We start from the raw sequence: 23,345 nt of genomic DNA, 5'->3' as shown, positions 1-23,345 counted from the left end.
ATGTCTACTCAATAAAACTCGATTCAATGTATCCAAGTTTTGTAGTACTCCTAGTAGAGAGTGGAGCTACGTATGGTTTTCTTGTGGGAATTTATGTTTAGCTGTTTTTTATGGCTTTAAAAATTATTGCATCCGAAGGCGATATCTCCAAAACCGCCTCATATCACTGCCTGAATATCGTTAGTGGGAATGTGGGATACAATAGCAATGATATTGATTGGTATTACGTTGACGTATCATCGTCTAATCATTTATGTTAAACTCTCCACCAAAGTCAGAGACAATAGTATTCTTGGTGTGGACTATATATACCATCCACGTGTAGACGATTCTATAATATGAAACAATGGTCCTTCATAACTTCATAACTTCATAACTTCATACGGATAATGGATAAATAATACATAACTAAATCAATGGGGTGTCGGACCAACCAGCCGCTAACCATATATTTTTAAATTAAAGTTAATATATACACGGCAACTTTTTAACTACTTGACAGTTTGGTATTTATAATCTTTCATTTACATAAAACTAATCTTCCTGCAGGATTGCTTTCTGTTGGGTTGTTTATTCTTATTTGTTGGTTTTTAATGTTAAGGCGGTTGGGGATGTTGACGATTGTTATTTCTACTTTCAGCACTGGCACTTTTGTTCCTTGTAGTAGTAACTTGATAAACAACTTACCACAAAATGGCATACTAGATACATTGCAAATTTTTAGGAAGAATATATATGTTCCAACGGAGGACAAGTTTCCTTCAACTTTCCTTTATTTTTCCTTCAACTTTCCTTTGTGTTAATTTTGGATTCACTCAAACAAAGCTCTGCCTAAAGAAAATGTTGGACAAGAAAGAGACTATATTTTCGTTCTTTTTTTTATTCCTATCGATCTTTGTCTCTATTTCCCATAAACTAAACCATCTTGTAATCAAGACTCGTAAAAGAAAACATCTTCGATATGCTATTGTTAACTTTTTGCCTACGAAAATAATTTACTCAGATTGAATCATAAAACGTTATAAACAGTGTTATATCAATATGAAATACACTAAATAGAATTTAACAGTATATTTCAGATAGGTTACTCATTTTTTTTAATACAATTTTCTTTTTAATAACTTGTGTTTTCCTAATTTTGTTCATTGTCTTTCTCAAATTATATCAGTTCAAATTATTTGTTTAAATATTCACTACTAAGAAGATTTAATTCGATTCTCTCTTTCTTTTGTTAGCAGTACCCTACCAAATATGTAGTCCAATGCTTCATCTGTTAAATTATCATATTTCATAAATCTCTTTTGAGACTTAGAAAAGCCCAAAGTTGGTTCATTAGCTTTGCTTCAAGCCCAAGGCTAATATAATGTTAGAGTTATACTAATCCAATTTATAATGTAAACAACTAGTATATTATTCAAAGACTACAAAAAAGGTCAAACATAAACTAGATTAACCCGGATTGGACATCATCTGAAATCCAAAAAAATAAAATTAGAGGATATAATCGCATGATCTAGTCTGTCAATACACCAAATCAGAGCCTAATAAAAAAAAATGGCAGAGTACTTGGTAACTGGAGGAACAAGCTTTATAGCCTCTCACGTCATCAAGGCACTTCTCGAATCGGGTCATTCCGTAAGAACAACTGTTAGAGACTCATGTACTAATATTTTTGACAAAGATTCTCAGGTTTTTGCTCCAACAGTGTTTTTTTTCTTTTCCTTATGGATTCTTGAATATATATAATTTTTTTTTATCTTGCGGTCAAGAAGATGAAGAAAAGGTTGGTTTCTTGTGGGAGTTAAAAGGAGCAAAAGAAAGGTTGAAGATGTTTGAAGCCGATCTAACGGTAGAAGGAAGCTTTGACGAAGCTGTCAATGGTGTTGATGGAGTCTTTCACATCGCATCCCGAGTTTCTGTTGCCACCGTTGGTCTAGACAACAACAATATGGTCAGACCACATTTCACGTTTTCGTTTTGAGACCATTTTTCATTGAAACTCTTGATTTTTATTTTTTTATTCCTTAGGAGAAATTTGATCCTGATCGAAGTGGAATAATGAATGTGATGAACTTTTGTGCAAAGTCAAGAAACACTGTGAAGAGGATTGTTCTCACATCTTCTTCAACCGCAATACGGTACCGTTTTGACGCTACACAAGTCTCTCCACTCAAAGAATCGCATTGGAGTGATCTTGAATACTGCAAACACTTAAAAGTGAGAAACTTTCCTCATTGTCAAGATTGAGAAATTCATTTTCTGATTGTGAATGTCTGAAAAATGTTATGTAGATTTGGTATGGTTATGCAAAGACTTTAGGGGAGAAAGAAGCTTGGAAGATGGCAGCTGAGAAGAAACTAAACCTAGTTGTCGTGATCCCTACGTTTTGTATCGGTCCAATTCTTAGTCCAAACCCCACAAGCTCCCCTCGAATTTTTCTGTCCATTGTCAAAGGTTAGAGAATTAATCTAATCGCTCTCATAATTACATTTCAGTTTCACAAATTGTCCTTAGTTTTGTGTCCGTTTGAGCTGATCTTGTGTTGAGTTGACTAGGGGCTCGTGGAAGTTACCCAAATTTCAGGGGAGGGTTTGTGCACATAGACGATGTAGTTGCTGCACAAATCTTAGCAATGGAAGAGCCTAAAGCATCAAGAAGAATCTTATGTTCCAGCTCAATGGCTCATTGGTCAGAGATCATTGAGATGCTAATAATCAAATACCCATTATACCCATTTGAGACCAAGTATATATTATATCCTCTGCTCTAGATTTGACACTTTTTAAAATATGCCTCTGATGTATCAAAAAACTTGTAACAGGTGTGGTAGTGAAGAAGGGAGAGATATGCCTCATAGTTTGGACACAACAAAGATTTAACAACTTGGCTTTACGTCTTTCAGGTCATTACCTGAGATGTTTGATGACTGTATCAAGTGCTTCCAAGACAAGGGTCTACTCTGAAAACACAAAATTTATATATCAAGCTTATGTGAGAATCTTATGGATTGATTTTATTCATAACATAAACGAGTTATCTCTTATCTAAATGATTCCAAACTTTGTATGTTCCCATCAATCTTGGACTATGAAATAGAAATAATATCATCTCCATCATATGTCTTGTGGAGTTTCTTTCTTTGGACTGGTAGTGTCACGTCCTTGACAAACATGCACCTGTCCGTACAAAATAACGTGTCAGTCTCTCTACTTTAAGGTAGTGGAGAATGTCACTATGGAGAGTCGTCTCCGTTTCATTTTTGGTCGCTCACAAGTCACAATTACTCACTATTAGCACATTAGCAGCCTTCAAAAGCATAAATGCGATCCAGCTGTTATGTACGATGCAAGTATAGTAACTAACTAACTAAATTCAACTCATCATTACTTAAATTGTAGAATGACTGAGGGGATATAATTTATTTCCTAATTAGACAACATTACAAGAGTAAAAAAGAGATAGGACACGAAGAGATAAAGAGATACGAAAACTAACAAAGAACAACGCATAAAGGAAATGGAGAAAACCATAAAGATTGAAGAAAGTCCAACATCCAAATCTTGAGCAAATCACTCCTTTAGGAATGCTCTAAAAGCACATGAAAAATCCAAAGGAGATCAGACTGCAAGGATCATACTTTCTAGCATCTTCATCATGATTATGGGAAACAGAAAACAAAGCTAACAAGTTGTGAACTAGCTAGAATAAGATTGTCTTAATATAAAATTAACTATTAACCGATGTCGAGAGGTGGCGCAAGTTGATCGGCGCATAGGCAAAAAACTTCAAATCACTAAACTTGGCGAGTTCCATATCAGTGATATCGCAGTCAGGTAGCTCACTTGGAACACTGTTTTCAAACCCGCTGCTGTTTATATCATTATCGAGCTATGACGTAAGAATATTTATGTATATTGATTGTTACCGTGTAGATATCTTTGTAGTGTGGTGAAAGTGACATTGTTGATCATTTTTAATTTTCATCTTATTTATATGCCACAATTTCCCATTTTTGTACACTATCCTAACGAATGGACATGCTTAAATATAATTTCTTGGTATGGCTACGCAAATACTTTAGGAGAGAAAGAAGCTTGGAAGATTGCAGCTAAGAAGAAGCTAAACCTAGTTGTCGTGATCCCTATGTTTTTTGTATCGGTCCAATTCTTAGTCCACCACCCACAAGCTCCCCTCTAATTTTTCTATATATCCATTGTCAAAGGTTAAGAAAATAATCTAATCACTCTCATAATTACATTTCAGTTTCCCAAATGGTCATTAGTTTTGTGTCAGTTTGAGCTGATCTTGTGTTGAGTTGACTAGGGGCTCGTGGAAGATATCCAAATTTCAGGGGAGGGTTTGTGCACACAGACGATGTAGTTGCTGCACAAATCTTAGCAATGGAAGAGCTTAAAGCATCAGGAAGAATCTTATATTTGAGTTCAGTGGCTCATTGGTAAGAGATCATTAAAATGCTAAGAATCAAATACCCATTTGAGACCATGTATGTAGTATAATATCCTCTGTTCTAGATTTGACACTTTTTAAGACATGCCTCGCGATGTATCAAACTAAATCTTCTAACAGGTATGGTAGTGAAGAAGGGAGAGAACTGCCTCATAGTTTGGACACAACAAAGATACATGAACTTGGCTTTATGTCTTTCAAGTCATTAATTACTTGAGATGTTTGATGACTGTCTCAAGTGTTTCCAAAACAAGGGACTACTCTGAAAACAAAAGAATGATCAAGCTTATGTAAGATTCTAGAACAATAAATTGTATTGAACAAATATATCAAAAAAAAAAATTAGACAAGAGAGTTAATGCCAAAACAATTTCGAAAATATTATTAACAATATTGTGTAACTTTTGTGTTTAACTGTTTCATAAAGCTAACCCAGCATTTGCCGCTACTTGGAAATAAGCCCAAGTAAGCCAAACATTTGCCGGTAGAATCAGAACAAATTATTCACCAAAACAAACCACATCTAAGTTGAGCAGCAAATATTTTCCGGTAGAAGTAGAACAAACCAAATCATTTGAAACATACTTAAATTTACTTATAAATTATAGAGCACGCATAAGTGTCAAAGTTAATCCAACATACATAAAATTATAGTGCACTTAGAGTAGTGTACTTAATATTTTTTCAATATAAAAAAGACTAGAGAATAAGCATAAGTTAACCCAAGATTTGCCAGCAAGAAGCAGAACAATCCATTCACCAAGGCAAATAAGCAATTGCACGGTAGTCTTCTCTTTTTTTTTGGCTTGTTGCACTTTGGCTATTCAAAGTTTTAGTTTTTCATTAAGAAAAATACAGAATTCTTTTTTTTAAAATACAGAATTCTAAAAATTAGAAATCTCAACGTTAAAGGATATTAAAACTTGCCTGGTTGTTCTGTCCGGACGAGAAACCCGTTCTGCTCTTGGCAAGTGGTCCAAAATCTGTAGGAAAACAAAAGAAAGGGAAACAAAAGGTTGATTCGAGTAAACAAAGACAAATTAAAATGACAAAAGAAAAGTATTGATACAACAAGTCAATACGGTTTTGGCTAGGATGCTTGGTTACCTTCCGTTGGTGTGCTCTACCAGAGAGATGCGTGATGAAATTTTCAATGCCTTGGAAAGCATGACCATGGCAGCATACTGAGCAAAACCAGTAGGCAGATTCACCCGCTTCACTGCCCTTATCCTCCTCAAGTGCCTCCTCAAACGCTGCTGTATCTCCCAGAAATTCACAAGGAAGAGTCTCACGAATCTTAAGCGATGTTGTACATCCCAGATCTAAGCTTTCATACAATTCATGGTAAAGACCATCGGACGGAGGGGCTATGACAATGAAATTAGCTGGAGGTTTTTCACAAAATTCGGTGAGCTCAAAATAAAGATCCTCAAGGCCACCGGAACCTGTTTCAGAAAAGAAAAGACTTGAGACTCTCTCTCTATTCATCAAGGATCCATAACTGTAGAAAGGGGAACAAGGATGAGATATTAACTGTAAGCGACGTTATGAAGAATAATTCCAGTGGAAGAGAGAGCTCGCAGGGTATCTTCAGGGACGTCTGACAGTAGGCCAATGGCAACGATGCTAAAAGGACGAGGGTAGCTTGAATCCTCCAAAAACCGTTTAATACATGGACCAACAAGAAGAGGATGAAAGTCAGAGGGAACAGGACAGCCATTGATGTCCCAAAGCACTTTGGTTAATACAGGCTCCTGGTCCCAGGAGTGTTCCCCCGGCTGATTGCAAAAAAAAAAAACAACAACATGAACATGGGGTCAACATGAACAACATGAACATGGGAGTCATGGGCTGCTTTCTCACCATTCTAGTAGCAAAGGCCGGATGAGAATCAAGGGGAAGGGGAGCTGAGGGTACACACCGAGGACGATCGGGTAACCAGCCCAATCTCTGTTTGAAAAATAAATAAATGCAATATGGGGGAGGGGTCAAAAGTCAAAACTAGAAAAAAAAAGACAAAAAAGACAAAATTGTAATGATTAGGATGATTACCAGCCCCTGATGTTCTTCACTAGAGAGATGGGCGGTGAACTCGTCAAAGTCTTGGCTAGGAGGGTCACGCTGGCATACTAAGCAATCCCAGTAGTGAGGGTCACCTCTTTGTCCGTGAGGTAGGATTACCGAATCTGCGTGCGTAGCCACTTGATCAGCAAGCAACAAACAGAGAGAGAGAGAGAGAGAGAGCAAACACACACACACACACCTCGTGATAATGACAGAATATCACCGAATTTCGGCTCAAGCAAGTTGTATCCAGCAACTCTTCGTATGAAGTTAGTTATTTTAAGGTCCCCATCAGATAACGCAACAATAGTAGCTGGACGTGGGTTCTTGTCAGTAAAGTCAAAAATACGCTGACCAATTCCAAAGCCCTCTGTTTCAAAAACACTAAAGAGGTGAGACTCTCTCTCCCTCTGTTCAATCAAAGATAGAATATAAGGATTGACAAGATACTAACCGCAGTTGGGGACGTTAGTAAGAGCGATTCCAGTGGAATAGAATCCTCTAAGAATGTCAATAGGAACGTCGTCTAGTACACCAAAGGCAAAGATGCTGAAAGGACCATGGTAGCCATACTTCTCCAAATACAGTTTGATACACGGAACAACCAAACGAGGATCAAAGCCAACAGGAAGCGGACACTTGCTCATTTCCCAAAACACCGCTCTTACAGCTACAGCCTCTTCCGGCGAAGCCTCCTTCATAGAACCTAACAAAAATCAAAATTTTCAAGATCGGGAAAGCAAATCGCACTAATCAGATAAGCAGCCGGAAAGATAGATTGACACGGCTAAATCACAGAGACACAGAGGACGTAATCGTATCTAAGAAACCGTAAGAGATATATAAGAAGCCATGAATTTTACCTGAGGGAAAAGCAGGGTAGCGGAAGGGACTCGTCATCGGACTAGGGTTTCGATATCCCCTGATTGAAGCAAATTCGTGTGTATATATAATTACATGGCGGGAGACAGGAGGCGGTTTATACTTAGACTTCGGTTTAATGGAATGGGAGACAGGAGGCGGTTTGTACTTGACTTCGGTTTAATGGGCCTACTAGTCTATAAGAATTAATTTTTTTTNTTTTTTTTTTTTTTTTTTTTTTTTTTGTTCACCTAAGAATTAATTCTTAAAAGTTTGTTTTCTCACTGATCATGTGTTGATTGGTCTTCTTAAAAGTTGTATTTGCAGGAGAATGTGATTGATTGATGGTGGTCGGTATCAATTCCAAACACCGTTTGAGAACTGATCAAAAGTGGTCATCATATTTCGAGTCAACTTGAAAACAAATCCTAGCATAAACAAAACACACCCTAACATAAAACTTAAAAACTTAGTCAAATAGTTTTTCTTGACAAAAAATTGCAGTTATTGATAAGGTATAAAGACAAAATCTGCAAACTCTGAAGATGAAATTAATAATATGAAGTAAAACACTGTGAACTAAATATTGGAAATAGTTAACAACAAAAAAATATTATAGTTTTTCATATTTATATATCTTGATATTTTTTAAAAATGAAATTAATTTATCTAAATTTATTTATTTATATTGTATTATTTTATTCCAAACAAATGTCTATCTCATGATAATATTATGGTATATATGAAATATTGATAAATGATACCTCCCTAAAATATATATAGTTACTAAATGAGTATTGAAAAATGATAGGATATCTTTTTAGTATAAAAGGATAATTAAATTTATTGAATAAAGAAATAATGTATTTAAATTTGAGAAGAATAACATATGTCAAAAGAATAAAGTATCAATTGTCAGTTTATTAGAGTATGAGTACGAAGAAATCTTATATATAGGTTTATTTATATTGTTTATTTACATCCTAACAAATGATAATATTATGGTATATATAAAATATTGATAAATGATACCACATTAGAAAATATATAATTACTAAATGGATATTGAAAAATGATAGGATATTTTTTAGTATGAAAGTATAATTAAATTTATTAAATATAAAAAGTAATGTATTTAAATTTAAGAAAAATAACATGTAAAAATAATAGTGTCACTTGTCAACTTATTAGAATATAAGTTTTGTCAACTTATTAGAATATGAGTTTGAAGGAACATTACTTTATTATAAGAGGTATGATTAGTTTATTTGACAACAATTTGATTATATTATATGTTATTAAAACATGTGTAAAATTAATGCATTTAGAAATAAAGTAAAAGAAGATCAATTAGATTACTATCTGTAACATCCGTGGTCCGAAATCCCGGTTTGGGAGTTGCAACGGTCGATGCAGTTGGTGCATCGGTCGATGCAGGTTCAGTTTTCTGCGTTTTGACTTAAGTTAAACGCTGCGTCTTGGACTAAGGGAGAAGGAAACCTTTAAGTCGTATTTTTGTCTCATTCGATGGATTTGGCCGTTTTTGAGAGAAAACGAAAGAGAGAAAAGGTTCTTGAGTGTTCTTGGTGATTTCTGGAGATTTGGGGCTGTTCCTGTAGAGATCTGTAGCTGGGATCGTTGTGGGAGCTTCCTAGAAGTGTTTTTTTTGCTTGTTTGAGGTTCAGATTTGTCTTGGCAAAGGTAAGTGCAGGCCCATGGCTTATCTAAGCTAGAGAACTCTTTAATCTGCTTGTTGTGTGATGTTAGACTTGTTAGATCGATGTTATGGACGTTAGGAAGCTTTCTTGTGGCTTGGGATCGAGTTTTGTGGTTGTAGGAACGAAGATCCGGCGAGAAGCTTCGGGGAAAACATGATGCTCGGCATTGCATCGGTCGATGCATATCTTGCGGTCGATGCAAGTGCGAGGACGGCGTGTAAAACTCTAAGGTTTTCGGGTTATGTCGAGCATGCGTCGGTCGATGCAGATTGGGTGTCGGTCGATGCAAGTGTAACTTGAATAACAAATTATTCACCAAAACAAACCACATCATTTGAAAAAATACTAACCGGATCCTATCTCTTATCTCTAGTGCATCTAAGTTGAGCAGCTAACATTTGCCGTAGAAGTAGAACAAACCATTCACCAAAACAAACCAAATCATTTGAAACATACTTAACGTTACTTATAAATTATAGAGCACGCATAACTATCAAAGTTAATCCAACATACATAAAATTATAGTGCATTTAAAGTAGTGAACTTAAAAGCCAAAAAATTATATAAAAAAGACTTGAAAATAAGCATAAGTTAACCCAAGGTTTGCCAGCAAGAAGCAGAACAATCCATTCACCAAGGCGGTATCACTAAATTAGAAATAGAAGCAGGGATACGGTACTCTTCTCCTGCACGTCCTCGGCTTCTTGCACTTTGACTAAACAAAGTTGTAGTTTTTCATTAAGAAAAACACAGAATTCTAAAAATTAGAAATCTCAACGTTAAAGGATGTTAAAACTTGCCTGGTTGTTCCACTACCAGCGTTGGAAGCATTCGTCAGACGAGGCAACCAGTCCAACATCTGTTTGAAAAAAAAAGTGTCAAAATCAGGAAAACAAAAGAAAGGGAAACAAAAGGTTGATTCGACTAAACAAATAGTAAAGACAAATTAAATGACAAAAAAAAGTATTGATACAACAAGTCAATCCGGTTTTGGCTAGGATGCTAGGTTACCTTCCGTTGGTGTGCTCTACCAGAGAGATGCGTGGTTAAATTTTCATAGCCTTGGAAAGCATGACCATGGCAGCATACTGAGCAAAACCAGCAGGCAGATTCACCCGTTTCATTGCCCTTATCCTCCTCCTCAAGTGCTGCTGAATCTGCCAGAAGTACACTTCCAAGAGTATCACGAACATCAACGTTGCATATTCCATTGTGGAGAAAAAGATCAGAGGCCATAGGGGTTATGACAATGATATTAAGTGGAGGTCGTCTACTAAGCGCGAGCTCAAAAACAGTATTCTGAAGGGCAGCGGAACCTGTTTCAGAAACTAAAGACTTGAGACTCTCTCTATTCATCAAGGATCAATAAATGTAGAAAAGCAAGGATTAGAGAAGATAGTAACCGTTAGCGACGTTATGAAGAACAACGATTCCAGTGGAAGAGACAGCTCGTAGGGTATCTTCAGGAACGTCTGAAAGTAGGCCAATGGCAACGATGGAGAAAGGGCCAGGGTAGCGAGAACTCTCTAAAAACCGTTTAATACACGGACCGACAAGACGAGGATTAAAGCCATGGGGAACAGGACACTTATTGATGTCCCAAAGCACTTTGGTTAATACAGCCTCCTCCTGGTCCGAGGACTGATCCAACGGCTCCTTGAAAGAAAACAAAAACAAAAAAAAAAGCATGAGGTCAAATGAATTCAGAAAGCTAAAACGTTATCAGATATTAGAACATGATTTTCTCACCATGAAAGTAACATTGGCCGGATGAGAATCAAGGGGAGCTGAGGGTACACACCGAGGAGGATTGGGCAACCAGGACAATATCTGCTTGAACAATAAATGCAAACATTGGGGTCAAAACTAGAAAAAAAAGATAGTTAAGACAAAGACAAAAATGTAATGATTAGGCTATAGGATCCTTGATGATTACCATCTCCTGATGTTCTTCAGTCGAGAGATGGGCGGTGAAATTGTCAAAGCCTTGGCTAGGAGGGTCACGGCGGCATACTAAGCACTCCCAGTAGGGAGAGTCAGATGTTTCCTCCTCCGGTACCACCGAATCTGCGTGGATAAAAGAAGGTGTAGCCACTTGAGCAACAAATATATTTACTGGACTGTGAGAGAGAGATAGAGAAAACACACACACCTGATGATGCCAGAAGATCACAGAACTTCGGCTGAAGTAAGTTGTATCCCTTATATCTTCGTATGTAGTTAGATATTTCAAGGTCGGGATCAGACAAAGCAATAATAGTAGCTGGACGTGGATTCTTGATAGTAAAGTCACAAATAAATGACAAAGTATTCATGAAATCTGTTTCAGAAACACTAAAGAGGTGAGACTCGCTCTCTATTCAATCAAAGATAGAATATAAGGATTGACAAGATACTAACCGCAGTCGGGGATGTTAGTAAGAGCGATTCCAGTGGAATAGACTCCTCTCAGGATGTCATTAGGAACTTTGTCTAGTACGCCAAAGGCAAGGATGCTGAAAGGACCGTGGTAGCCATACTCCTCCAAACACTGTTTTATACACGGACGGACCCGACAAGGATCAAAGCCATCGGGAAGCGGACACTTGTCCATGTCCCAAAACACCGCTCGTACAGCTACAGCCTCCTCCGGCGAAGCCTCCTTCATAGAACCTAACGAAAATCAAAATTTTCATGATCGGGAAAGCAAATCGCAGTAATCATCAGATAAGCAGCCGGAAAGAGATAGATTGACACGGGTAAATCACACAAACAGAGACAGAGACAGAGAGGACGTAATCGTATCTAAGAAACCGTAAGAGATAAGAAGCCATGAATTTTACCTGAGGGAAAAGCAGGGTAGCGGAAGCGACTCGTCATCGGACTAGGGTTTCGATATCCAAGCAAATTCGTTTGTATATATAATTACACGGCGGGAGAAAGGAGGCGGTTTATATGTATATATATTTTTTGTATTAAAAATACTATTTTAAATATTTATTCATTGCATATTTATTGTTTATAATTAACAATATTAAAAATAAATAAAAAATTAATTAAGTGAATTAATTAAATTTTAAAATATTAAAAACTTAAATGTAAATTTGTTTTAGTAAATAATAAAAAAACATAATTATATATAAATGAATTAAGTAACATAAATGATAATTTTTAAATATTAAAATGAATACTATGAATTTTTCTAGTAATAATGTTATTATGCAAATTTTAGCCAAAAATTATCATATTCCAATAAATAATAATAAAATAACTATATAAAAATGAATTAAGTAACATAAATGAAAATTTTAAAATAGCAAAATTAATACCATGAATTTTGTTTTAGTAATAATGTCATTATGAAAATTTTAACCAAAAAACGATCATATTCCAAAATTTAAAATTGATTAATGAGTTTGATGGAGATTGTGATTGATTGATGGTGGTCGGTAACAATTCCAAAAAACGTTCGAGAACTGATCAAAAGTGGTCATCATGTTTTGAGTAGTTGTCTGAAAAATGTTATGTAGAATTGGTATGGTTACGCAAATTAAATACTTTAGAGGAGAAAGAAGCTTGGAAGATCGCATCTGAGAAGAAGCTAAACCAAGTTGTCGTGATCCCTACGCTTTGTATCGGTCCAATTCTTAGTCCAAAACCCACAAGCTCCCCTCGAATTTTTCCGTCCATTGTCATTGTCAAGGTTAGGGAATTCATCTAATCACTCTCATAATTACATTTCAAGTTCACAAATAGACTTTGGTTTTGTGTCTGTTTGAGCTGATCTTGTGTAGAGTTGACTAGGGGCTCGTGGAAGCTATCCAAATTTCAGGGGAGGGTTTGTGCACATAGTCTAGACGATGTAGTTTCTGCACAAATCTTGGCAATGGAAGAGCTTAAAACATGAGGAAGAATCTTATGTTCGAGTTCAGTGGCTCACTCGTCAGATATCATTGAGATGCTAAGAATCAAATACCCATTTGAGACCATGTATGTAGTATATAATATCTTCTGGCTCTACATTTGACACTTTTTAAGATATGCCTCTGATGTATCAAAATAAAACTTGTAACAGATGTGGTGCTGAAGAAGGGGAGAGATATGCCACATGGCCCACATAGCTTGGACACAGCAAAGATACAAGAACATGGCTTTACCTCTTCCAAGCCATTACGTGAGATGTTTGATGACTGTATTAAGTGTTTCCAAGACAAGGAACTACTATGAAAACAAAAGAAATGATCAAGCTTTTATGAGAATCTTATGGACGTAACGATTCCACAATGTCTGTTCCCATCAATCTTGGGACACTGAAAAAGAAATAATATCATCTCACTCATGTCTTGTGGAGTTTCTTTCTTTGGACTGATAGTGTCACTTGCTTGACAAACATGCACCTGTCCGTACAAGTAAAGGTACAAGAGAACGTGTCAGTCTCTCTACACTAGTACTCTCTACTTTAAGGTGGTGGAGAATGTCACTTTGGAGAGTCGCCTCCATTTTATTTTTGGACTCTCACAAGTCACAATCACTCACTATTAGCAGCCTTCAAAAGCGTAAATGCGATCCAGCTGTTATGTACGAAGCAAGCATAGTAATTAAATTCAACTCATAACTTAGATTCCCACTCTGTAGAATCTCTCAGGGGCTAGAATTTATTTCCTGAATAGACAACATTACAAGAGAAAAAGATAGGACAAGAAGAGACCAAAGATATACGAAAACTAACAAAGAACAACGCATACAAGGAAATAGAAAAAAAACATAAAGATTGAAGAAAGTGAAACCAACATCCAAATCGTGAGCAAAACACTCCCTTAGGACTGCTCTCTAAAAGCAAATGAAAAATCCAAAGGAGATCAGACCGCAAGGATCATACTTTGTAGCTTCTTCATCATGGTTATGGGAAACAGAAAACAAAGCTAACAAGTTGTACAGTAGACCGAGCTTTCGCAGTATGTTGTCTTGATAGAAATTGACTCTTATTCTTCGAAAGCAATGTTGAGAGGCGGCGCGAGTTGATCGGCATAGGCAAACTTCAAATCACCAAACTCGAGTTCCATATCAGTGAAATCACAGTCAGGTAGCTCACTAGGAACGCTGTTTTCAAACCCGCTGAGGTTGATATCCTTATCGAGCAAAGAGTAATAATCATCCAGCAGATGGTCAGAGTCGGCATTAAGGAAGCGCTCAAAGTCTAGTCCCGCATCATTTGCACCAGAAACCATAATATCCTCTTCTGCTGATAAGAAGCTCAGATCAGGGATTTGCAGATCCGAAAAGTCGAAATTGGCAAACACTTCCTTGGCAGAATCACCAGACGCAGCAACATCTTTGTTCAGAGACGTCTTTTCTTCAGACAAATCATCAACACTGACACAAGAAACAGAAGCAGAAGCAGGAGAACGCAAGCACTGACTAGTCACTGATACAACCGATGAAGAAACAGAAGAACGACAAGAGACAAATGCATCATACTCAACCTTCTTGGCAACATAAGCCTTCTCAGCTTCTTCAGGAGTTCCAAAAGTACCCAACCATTGCTTAGTTCTAGTGATTGGGTTCATAATCTCAGCAGCAAATCTGCCTGATGGCCTCGGCCTAACTCCCACAGGATACTTAGCTTGCCTAGGAGGTATCTTTCTAGACGTTTTGACACCATCCTGAGAAATCTCAGAGTCTTGAGATAGGAAAGTAATCTCATGGACAATACGCTTTACCTTTCTAGGTTTAGGTATACCAAGCCATTCATCGCCAGAGGAATCATCAGTAGCATCAGGATCACTGACAATAACACTGACTTTTCTCAACAATCTCTTAGGTTTCACAGAAGACTTCATATCTGATCCACACAATTCAAAAACACACCAAGAAAACAGCAAAAACCAACACTCAAAATCTCTGATCAAAACTGCTGAATCAGATAAGACACTTTCAAGCTTCTGTTTCAGCGAACTATGAAAAAGGGTATTTTTTGCTTTTCGTGAAAACCCCCAAATACTTCAACGCCAGAACAAGTCCTGCGCAAATTCCACAACAAAGACTTAACCTTTTAGATTCTTTCTGTAAAGAGATAGCAACACAGAGAAGACAAATAAGAAAGAAAAGATCATACCTTTTGAGTCTTAAGCCCATGGAAATGGAAGGAACCTCAAGAATAAGCCTCTGTTTCGAGCAGAAGCGAAGAGCGTTGAGAACAGCGGTCAGAGTCAGACCAAAGAACAAGACAGACGAGGAAGGAGACGATTGAATCGTTAAGGAGACTAGAAACAGAGACGAAATCACAGCCGATTCAGACAAAGCAGACATAAAGCCGCGTCGCGTTTACAAAACGCCTTTTGGTATTCCGATTTCTACTAGCTCAGAGACCCAAAAAAATCACGCCTTTTTAATTGTTCCTGTTCTTCAAAAGAAACACAACCCAAAAAGAGATAAGTGCCAAATACTCTAAAACCCAGAGAAAGAAACAAACACACCTACAACCTAAAACCCCTTAAGAGGAGAGAAATCAAAAGCGGTGATTTTTTATTCTTATTTTCCAACGGATATATATAAAACGAAAGATCCGTGATTTATAAAAAAAGGTTCTTGTCTTCTTGATTTAAAACTCCGGAATCAAATAAAAAGCAAATCTTTAAAACGAGAAAAGCATAAATTTACAGTCACAGTGACCAAATCTTAGAGACGAGAGAGATGGATTTTATTTGATTAATGATTTCGCGGAGAAATGCAGAGAGAGAGTTTGTGGATTAACAAAATAAAATCTTTCACCTACCTTGTGGGAGCTTTTTCTGAAATTCTATCTGTTGTTTCTCTCACTCTTAGGATAATAAAGCTCTTTATATTCGGTTAACTAATAGTAAGTCACTAGTCACTACCTTAATTTTCTCTTAAGTATGTTTAAGTGCTGGTCAAAAGAAAAGAACTATTCCTCTGTTGTTTTATTTTTATTTGGGAGTAGAATCATTCAAACAAATTATCTATTTAATACGGGAGTATGAGTATCCTACTATATTAATTGTTTATTTTTTTAGTAAGGGTAAAAATATAATTTTAATATTAGACTAATAAAATCTTTTAAATAATTATTAATTTCTATAAAACAAAATTTCTCTCTCTAATTAATTATGGAAAAAAATTACTAATTAGTTTAAAAAAATTTGAAACCAATCAAAATTTTTTGAAAAGTAAGATTTTATATCTAAGTATCCATATTATTATTTTAATAACTATATTTGGAAGATTTTGTTAAGATTTTAAATTATGATTCTCCTAATATCTTTCTTTTATTTCATTTTTTTTAATTATCATATAATACATATGATAAATAAGTATGTAGATTTTTTTCTGCGTATGTTGTGATTTGAATGTTAAAAAATGAAGATATATTTCTCAATCTATGAAGAGAAAAATGTGAGTTTTGTTGGTAAAACTAAATTTATGTGACTGCTAAATTTATAAATTTTCTTTGTTCACAATTAGAATATATTAATTAATACTTTTAAATATTTCATAAAATAATAATGCAAATACAACAAACAATATAAAATGCAAATATACATCAAACAAATTAAAATACTATAATATTCTAAAATAATTAGTATTTTAAAATATATATGTAAATTTACCAAATAATTACAATATTAAAAGTAAATACTCTCTCAAACAAAATAACTTTTTAAACAAATATAACAATAATTTTTATCATTATATTATAATTTTTAGAGAAAATATTGATTCGTGCTTTATAGCACGGAATATCTCCTAGTGTAATACATTTTGGGAGTATGTAATACATATTATCTATTTCTTTTGATAAATTTACCTTACCAAATTTCTAAATTGTTAAAAACATAATTTTGTTTTTTTGCTCGACATATAAGATTTATTAGATTATTTATAAATTTGTATATTAAAGTATATGCAATGTTAGATATTATTGCGATATATGTTTATGCATATATTTAGCCACTCAAGTCGTCTTTTTGGGATAAAGAAGGGTCCGGAATGATTCTACATCCAATCGGACTGTTCAGTTAATCCAGGCAACTCTGGAGGTCCCTTGGTTGCTCTAAATGGACAAGTGATCAGGGTCGTTTCCATGTTGGTTACCAAAACAAACAAATTTTATTGGTCAAGCAATTAAGGATTTTGGGTATGTTTTCACTAGTTAAGGCTACGTATTGTCCGTTGTCTAAAAAACCTCTCTTCTATACTTTGTTTTTCTTGTTGTCCATTGTTTGGACCGTTAATACAAACATGAAGTATGAGCAACAAATCAAATGGAAGTTCTACTGTGAAAAAAAACAAAACAATAGTTTTAAAATTATCAAAAATATTTGGTTTTTAAAATTCATTCATATGCATATAAAATACTCAATAAAATATATATATATATATATATATATATATATATATATTCTAATGTTTTTAAGTCGATATATTTTATGGCGTTGTTTAAATCGGTTTAGATTTTTATGAAAGTTGTTCTTATAAATTAGAGTCAAGATCTGTAGTATTTTTTATAACATGTAAATTCTAGCATCCATCATAACACCTACTTTCTCATTTAATTTGTCATGAAGCCGAAGAAAATTTGGTACTTGATGAATAGGTCAATATATACCTTAAGTTTATCTTAGACTGTGTTACTTATGGTTAAAAAGATGTATTCTTTTTGTTTTTAGTAAATATAATCCTTCAATACAAGCTTATTATTAATTTTTCTTTCTCAAAATATAATATCTACTAAATTAGTTATATATTAAAGTATATGAATATTATTAGCTATTATTGCAATCTTTTTTTCTGCATATATTTAGCCACTGAAAAACAAAATTTGTAGTTGTTGTAATAACATTAAAATATTTTACATATCAACAATTTTTTTTTGAATATTTTAGGCATACAATCCACTAATTTCTTTGTTTAACCATGCTAAAGCTTAGAAGCAGATTCTAAACTCTCAAACAAACCAGGTTGTGTGCGTCTTTAAGCAATTTTTGATTAAACGAACCAAGCCTGCACCATTTTCCAAAACCTCCTTGTTAAAATATTGTTGTAAAATTATTATTATAGTCGACTTTGAATCTTATTACTTATGCATGCCTTCATGGGCTAAATAATATACAAATTTATGTGAGCGCTATATTCCGTTTTTTACTAGTTTGGTAATTGAAACCCTTCATAATAACAATTATATGATTTGTTTGATCCTTCAATAATGCTATTTTCTCAATTTGGAAAGATCGAATTTTCCTTATGATCTTATGCATAGTTCTGAAAATATCTCATGATATTATGCTTACCTTTGTAACCAAAAATCTACAACAACACACAAGATATAGTAAATAATTTGAAGTATTTTTCATGTGTATAAAATGCATTTTTGGTAATACACTTATATTATCTATTTTCCTAATGAGCAAAATGAACCATTAAACTAAATAAAAAAAAATTGCAAGACGTAAATTAGTTTTCTTGTTTGAAATATGGATATATATAATATAACTGTAACGCCCGTGTCCCAAAGAAAAGTGGAAGAACCGATCAATTTATGTGAAATCATGAAATTGCTCGGTTTGGTTTAAGTTCACCCGGTTTAGAGCCGGTTTTGGGAAACCCTAAGTGATGTATTTATATTGAAATGGACGCCTCTTCTCTCTATTTGGTCGTGGCTGTTATTCAATACTTGTGTTGAGAGGAAGAAAGAGATAGAGAGAGAGGAGAGGGCATGTTGTGGTGTGAAGGAGATTAAAAGAGAAGGAGCAGAATCGTTAGGGTCTGGGAAGAAACAGTTTAGATAAATCAAATCGTTGTCAAAGTTTCGTGAGACACGTTTTCTCATACGCGAGTTGGAACCATCGGGGATTGTAAATGAGATCGTGATCTCGTCTGTTTTCTGATCGGCACGAGATTTTGTGGGAAGCTTCGTGACGTCTATGGCTAGCTGTTCACCGGAGGGATTTAATATTTAACGGGAAATGCTGGGCTGTTTCAGACGTTAGGAGAGTCTCAACTGGTTATATTCGTTGTTATAATCAGTTTGATAAGGTGAGTGCGTGACCATGAGCTTATCTAAGCGATTGGGTTGTATAACTTGTTTTGTGTGAAGTTGTGTAGGTGTGATGAATGTGTTATTGGATGTTCTGTTCAATGTCTGGTTTGTTATGTTTTATTTGTGGTTGTACTCTTGATTTGCTTGTGTGTATAGCTCGTAGATGGGAGGATCGTCTCACTGGGTATTTCTGGTAATACTCACGCATCTCATTGTGTTTGTGGTGCAGGTATTGTGTAGTGTGGAATCATGGCGATGAGGAGGAGGATGATCTAGGGTCTCGGTTGTGTGTTGTTGGACTTGGTTATATTGTTTATGTTGGAACCTTGGATAGAGTTATGCTAGGTTGATGGATAGAATGCTTAGGAATGTTATTGCATTGATGATGTGTTGGTTCTGTATGTTGGTATGTTTCCGCTGTGCATATTGGTTGTTATCGGTTTAATGAGGAATTGTGGTTTGGGTGGTTTAATTAAGTAGTATGAGATGCTTAATTATGTATTGTACTTATTTAAAAAAAAACGGGTCCGGTTGTTTTAATTTGGTATCAGAGCCTTTACGGTTCTAGGATGGTTAAGTGGATGGTTAGAGCGGTTAGGAATTTAATTGGGTGAATATTTTCCTGTTGCTTGATACATGTTGTTGTGAGATGGAAATTGATTATGAGTAGTTAGTCAATTTGTTTGTGGTATGGAGTCCTAGTATCATCCTCTTCGAGCCTTCAATGAGATTCCATGGTAAGTGATTTTTGTGTGATGTTATTTGTGTAGTGTTTATAGCTTCTGTGTGGAAGGTGCAGTTGGCTATTGAAAGTTGTTGGAAAGTGGTCGATCACGCCGGTATCGGGAAATACCGTTGGCGGTGATTGGTGGGAGTGGATGTTTTGCAAATGGAATTCTTTTGGATTTTTTTTTGACTTGTGTGTCATGCAGAAAGGAATTTGAGCGGAACTTCTAAAATTGGAAAGTTTCCATAAATGGAAATTTTCTAAAAATGGAATGTTTTTCGGAAGGTAGAACTTGTCCATTTTTGGAAAGGGTGCGGGGGAACATCCAAAGTGGTTGAGATGTTTGGAATGAGGCCTGGGGGTGGCCATGACAGTGATGATATTCTGGGAGAGATTATGGTGTTGGTAGGACATTGAGATGTTCTACGCGGATCACGGGGGATTGTCCCGGTTGGAGAAATGCTTATAGACATTATGATCATTTGCTAAAGGGACGGGGGGTCCTGAATAACTCATGAGGAGATGGGGGTTCTCCTGAGGGAACGGGGGGTTCCCTAGATACCGATAGCTCGAAGGACTGCGGTCCTGAGGGTGGCAGAGGAGATGGGGGTTCTCCTGAGGAGATGGGGGTTCTCCTGGTATCAAGATCCCGAGGGTGAGACCCGAGGGTGAGACGGTACTGCTCGAAGACGGGGGGTCTGAGAGTGAGATCGGTATGGCTTGAAGGTTGCGACCTAAGAGCAGATGAGTTGGGGGCAAAAAGGTCAAGGACGTGGGGGTAAGCATTGTAATTGAATGTGGATTAAGGAGATTGATGGGGGTTCAATCTCAGATTTCCTATTGTAACTAGATGTGAATTTAGGAGATTGATGGGGATTCAATCTCAGGGTTTTGGTTGAGACCGGATACGGATCTCAGGGTTGATGGGGGTTCAATATCGGGGAAGGAGTTTATGTGTGTGGACTGGGAGGGTCAGGTTTATGTTGGTCAGGTAGGGGTCCGAGGGTGTGGCCAGTGTGCTTACTGGTGTTGCTGGAGGTCCAGCGGGTGCTGTGAGTGTGGCAACAGGTTTTGCTCAGACCGTATTGCGGATTTACTGACAATGTTATTGGAGAGAATTTAATAAGATGATTAGTTCTTATTGATTCTTGATGTGAAATGGATTAAGGGATTATGCAATTTTGGAAATGGAAAATTTCTAAAAATAGGAAGTTACTAAATATGGAAAGTGTTTTGGGAGTTAGAGCTTTGCTATTTATGGAAAGTGTCGTTGCAAAAGGAAAATAGAAAATTCTAGAAAATGAAAGTTTCCTTAAATAGAAAGTTCTAGTAAAGGAAAGTTTCCATAAATATAAGGTTCTATGACTAGTTAGGACTTATCTATTTTTGGAAAGTGGATGTGAAATGCCTGGAGTGGTGGGAATGTTCAGAGGTTGACATGAAGAGTGGTCACAGATGAGATGATCAGTTCTCATGGATTTTTGATTGGTGGTGTCATGGTGCTATGAGATATGCGGGTTCTAAAAATGGGAAGTTTTATGAATAGTTAAGGCTTACCAATTTAAGGAAAGTGTGGTTGCAAACAAATAAAAAGTTCTATGAATAGTTAGAAATTGTCTATTTTTGGAAAGGGCGTGTGTAAACACCCGAATGGTTGAGATGTTTTAGAGTTGGCCTGAAGAGTGGTCATGGTGATGGTGATATTCCGGTGAGGGAATATGATGGTTGGTAGGACATTGTGATGTTTTACGTGAACCACGGGAGTTAGTTCCAGTCGGGAGATGCTTATAGACGTTAGGACTTATTTGCTCATGAGGAGATGATTAGTTCTCCTGGGGAGATGATTAGTTCTCCTGAGAGGATGATTAGTTCCCCTGGTGCACCGCGGGCTTGACGGATTGCGACCCTGAGAGCGGCAGAGGAGATGATTAGTTCTCCTAGGGGATGATTAGTTCCCCGGAGGGGATGAGTAGTTCCCCTGGTACCGAGATCTCGAGGGTGACGATCCGAGAGTGAGACGGTATGGCTCGAGGACGACGGTCTGAGAGTGCAGGCGGTGCAGTTTGAAGGTTGCAACCTGAGAACGTATGAGTGGGAGTAGCCCTGGGCAAAATACCCGAACCCGAAACCCGATCATCGAACCCGATCTGAAAAACCCGACCCGAACCCGTACCCGATAGAAGAAAATACCCGAATGGATCTAAGATTTATTAATTTCGGATATCCGAACCCGATCGGGTTTTACCCGAAATCCGAACGGGTATCCGAATTAACCCGAACATGTATAAATATAGGGCAAAAATAGTCATTAGTGAGATTTGAACCCATGACCTAATGCATTTAAAGGGTGCATTCTAACCATTTTGCCACTTTAATATCTTTGATTGATTCTAAAACCTCTAGTATTTATATATTAATATGTACAACTTTAATTTTTTTAAATAGAATTTAGAAAGATTGAGAAGATGGACAATTAGAAGAAGAAACTTCGTTCATCTCAAAATTCTCAGTCAAAACAATTAGTATAGGAATGGTATGAGAAAATAACAACAAACTCGTGTGTTATATGTTTGGCCAGTAAGAAGCATCGATGGTCAAACCACTATTATTGAATGAAATTGAGTTTGGTTTACTTAATTTTGGATTGAATTCGGGTACCCGATCCGATCCGAACCCGATGGGTGTTTATCCGAAATCCGATCCGAATATTAGAAATACCCGAATGGGTCTAGGACCCCTTAATCCGAAATACCCGAAAATCCGAAATACCCGACCCGAACCCGATCGGGTCACCCGAATGCCCAGGGCTAAGTGGGAGAGCAAACAATGTCTAGAACGTGGTTATGAGCGTAGTGAATGGATGTAGACCTCGGAGGTCGGGATTGATCTCGTGTTTTGGGTTGTCTTGACTAGTGGGGCCAGGGTTATGTGGACCGTTGGGTCATATGGATGTGCGGGCTGTTGCGACAGTTGCACGGGAAACCTTGACTGACGGTGTTCAGTTCGGTCGGGGAATGTGCGGGCCGTAGTGACGGTTGCACGGAAGTCCTTGGTGGAGGGACAGTGTTGTCAGATTCGAGGACGAATCTTTTTTTAGAGGGGGAGAATTGTAACGTCCGTGTCCCAAAGAAAAGTGGAAGAACCGATCAATTTATGTGAAATCATGAAATTGCTCGGTTTGGTTTAAGTTCACCCGGTTTAGAGCCGGTTTTGGGAAACCCTAAGTGATGTATTTATATTGAAATGGACGCCTCTTCTCTCTATTTGGTCGTGGCTGTTATTCAATACTTGTGTTGAGAGGAAGAAAGAGATAGAGAGAGAGGAGAGAGCCTATTGTGGTGTGAAGGAGATTAAAGGAGAAGGAGCAGAATCGTTAGGGTTTGGGAAGAAACAGTTTCGATATATCAAATCGTTGTCAAAGGTAACGAAATTTGGTAGTGTTATTCTCAAGCCTTTCATCGTCATTCTCCTT

General features: G+C 36.5%; 4 protein-coding genes across 8 annotated transcripts; 1 reads left to right on the top strand and 3 right to left on the bottom strand.

Annotated features, from left to right (window-relative positions):
• On the top strand, positions 1,434 to 3,118 carry LOC104756953 (tetraketide alpha-pyrone reductase 2-like). 3 transcript variants are annotated; one of them, XM_019239234.1, is made up of 6 exons: positions 1,434 to 1,660; positions 1,773 to 1,951; positions 2,086 to 2,217; positions 2,292 to 2,454; positions 2,556 to 2,745; positions 2,822 to 3,118. In XM_019239234.1, exons 1-6 carry the CDS (start codon positions 1,555 to 1,557, stop codon positions 2,877 to 2,879), a joined length of 828 nt encoding a protein of 275 aa, XP_019094779.1. In that variant the 5' UTR covers positions 1,434 to 1,554; the 3' UTR covers positions 2,880 to 3,118. The 3 variants fall into 3 exon arrangements, with proteins under 3 accessions (XP_019094779.1, XP_019094778.1, XP_019094780.1); XM_019239233.1 differs by having other exon boundaries at positions 2,029 to 2,217; XM_019239235.1 differs by having other exon boundaries at positions 1,575 to 1,689; positions 2,029 to 2,217.
• On the bottom strand, positions 5,319 to 7,440 carry LOC104759437. The gene is made up of 8 exons (XM_010482363.2): positions 7,395 to 7,440; positions 6,986 to 7,237; positions 6,731 to 6,901; positions 6,520 to 6,653; positions 6,331 to 6,417; positions 6,002 to 6,245; positions 5,575 to 5,912; positions 5,319 to 5,450 (listed from the first exon to the last, which is right to left on the bottom strand). Exons 1-8 carry the CDS (start codon positions 7,429 to 7,431, stop codon positions 5,352 to 5,354), a joined length of 1,362 nt encoding a protein of 453 aa, XP_010480665.1. The 5' UTR covers positions 7,432 to 7,440; the 3' UTR covers positions 5,319 to 5,351.
• On the bottom strand, positions 9,741 to 11,978 carry LOC104756952. Its single transcript, XM_010479622.2, has 9 exons — positions 11,933 to 11,978; positions 11,511 to 11,762; positions 11,263 to 11,430; positions 11,047 to 11,177; positions 10,860 to 10,940; positions 10,514 to 10,766; positions 10,122 to 10,426; positions 9,911 to 9,969; positions 9,741 to 9,825 (listed from the first exon to the last, which is right to left on the bottom strand). The coding sequence occupies exons 1-9, from the start codon at positions 11,967 to 11,969 to the stop codon at positions 9,741 to 9,743; spliced, it is 1,371 nt and encodes a 456-aa protein (XP_010477924.1). The 5' UTR covers positions 11,970 to 11,978.
• LOC104756951 (ethylene-responsive transcription factor ERF116-like) lies at positions 13,688 to 15,937 on the bottom strand. Of its 3 annotated transcripts, none has more exons than XM_010479620.1 (3): positions 15,865 to 15,937; positions 15,205 to 15,487; positions 13,688 to 15,109 (listed from the first exon to the last, which is right to left on the bottom strand). In XM_010479620.1, exon 3 carries the CDS (start codon positions 14,927 to 14,929, stop codon positions 14,072 to 14,074), a length of 858 nt encoding a protein of 285 aa, XP_010477922.1. In that variant the 5' UTR covers positions 14,930 to 15,109; positions 15,205 to 15,487; positions 15,865 to 15,937; the 3' UTR covers positions 13,688 to 14,071. The 3 variants fall into 3 exon arrangements, with proteins under 3 accessions (XP_010477922.1, XP_010477923.1, XP_010477921.1); XM_010479621.2 differs by having other exon boundaries at positions 15,205 to 15,492; positions 15,865 to 15,895; XM_010479619.2 differs by lacking the exon at positions 15,865 to 15,937 and having other exon boundaries at positions 15,205 to 15,836.

Source organism: Camelina sativa, chromosome 17 (assembly GCF_000633955.1).
Source record: "Camelina sativa cultivar DH55 chromosome 17, Cs, whole genome shotgun sequence".
Lineage (NCBI taxonomy): Eukaryota > Viridiplantae > Streptophyta > Magnoliopsida > Brassicales > Brassicaceae > Camelina > Camelina sativa.
Note: the sequence above shows the minus strand (reverse complement) of the source record. Positions and strands in the feature narration are given on the sequence as shown.

Bases quoted from the DNA above. Each gene is read 5' to 3' on its own strand.
- LOC104756953 (XM_019239233.1), top strand. From the start codon at position 1,555: ATGGCAGAGTACTTGGTAACTGGAGGAACAAGCTTTATAGCCTCTCAC. The intron at 1,661-1,772 runs GTACTAATATTT...GCGGTCAAGAAG, and splicing joins AACAACTGTTAGAGACTCAT to ATGAAGAAAAGGTTGGTTTC. The intron at 2,218-2,291 runs GTGAGAAACTTT...AATGTTATGTAG, and splicing joins AATACTGCAAACACTTAAAA to ATTTGGTATGGTTATGCAAA.
- LOC104759437 (XM_010482363.2), bottom strand. From the start codon at position 7,431: ATGACGAGTCCCTTCCGCTACCCTGCTTTTCCCTCAG. The intron at 7,238-7,394 runs GTAAAATTCATG...GATTTTTGTTAG, and splicing joins CTACCCTGCTTTTCCCTCAG to GTTCTATGAAGGAGGCTTCG. The intron at 6,418-6,519 runs GTAATCATCCTA...TTTTTCAAACAG, and splicing joins GTGAAGAACATCAGGGGCTG to AGATTGGGCTGGTTACCCGA.
- LOC104756952 (XM_010479622.2), bottom strand. From the start codon at position 11,969: ATGACGAGTCGCTTCCGCTACCCTGCTTTTCCCTCAG. The intron at 10,427-10,513 runs GTTACTATCTTC...TTTCTGAAACAG, and splicing joins TCTTCATAACGTCGCTAACG to GTTCCGCTGCCCTTCAGAAT. The intron at 9,970-10,121 runs GTAACCTAGCAT...TTTTTCAAACAG, and splicing joins GTAGAGCACACCAACGGAAG to ATGTTGGACTGGTTGCCTCG.
- LOC104756951 (XM_010479620.1), bottom strand. From the start codon at position 14,929: ATGAAGTCTTCTGTGAAACCTAAGAGATTGTTGAGAAAAGTCAGTGTT.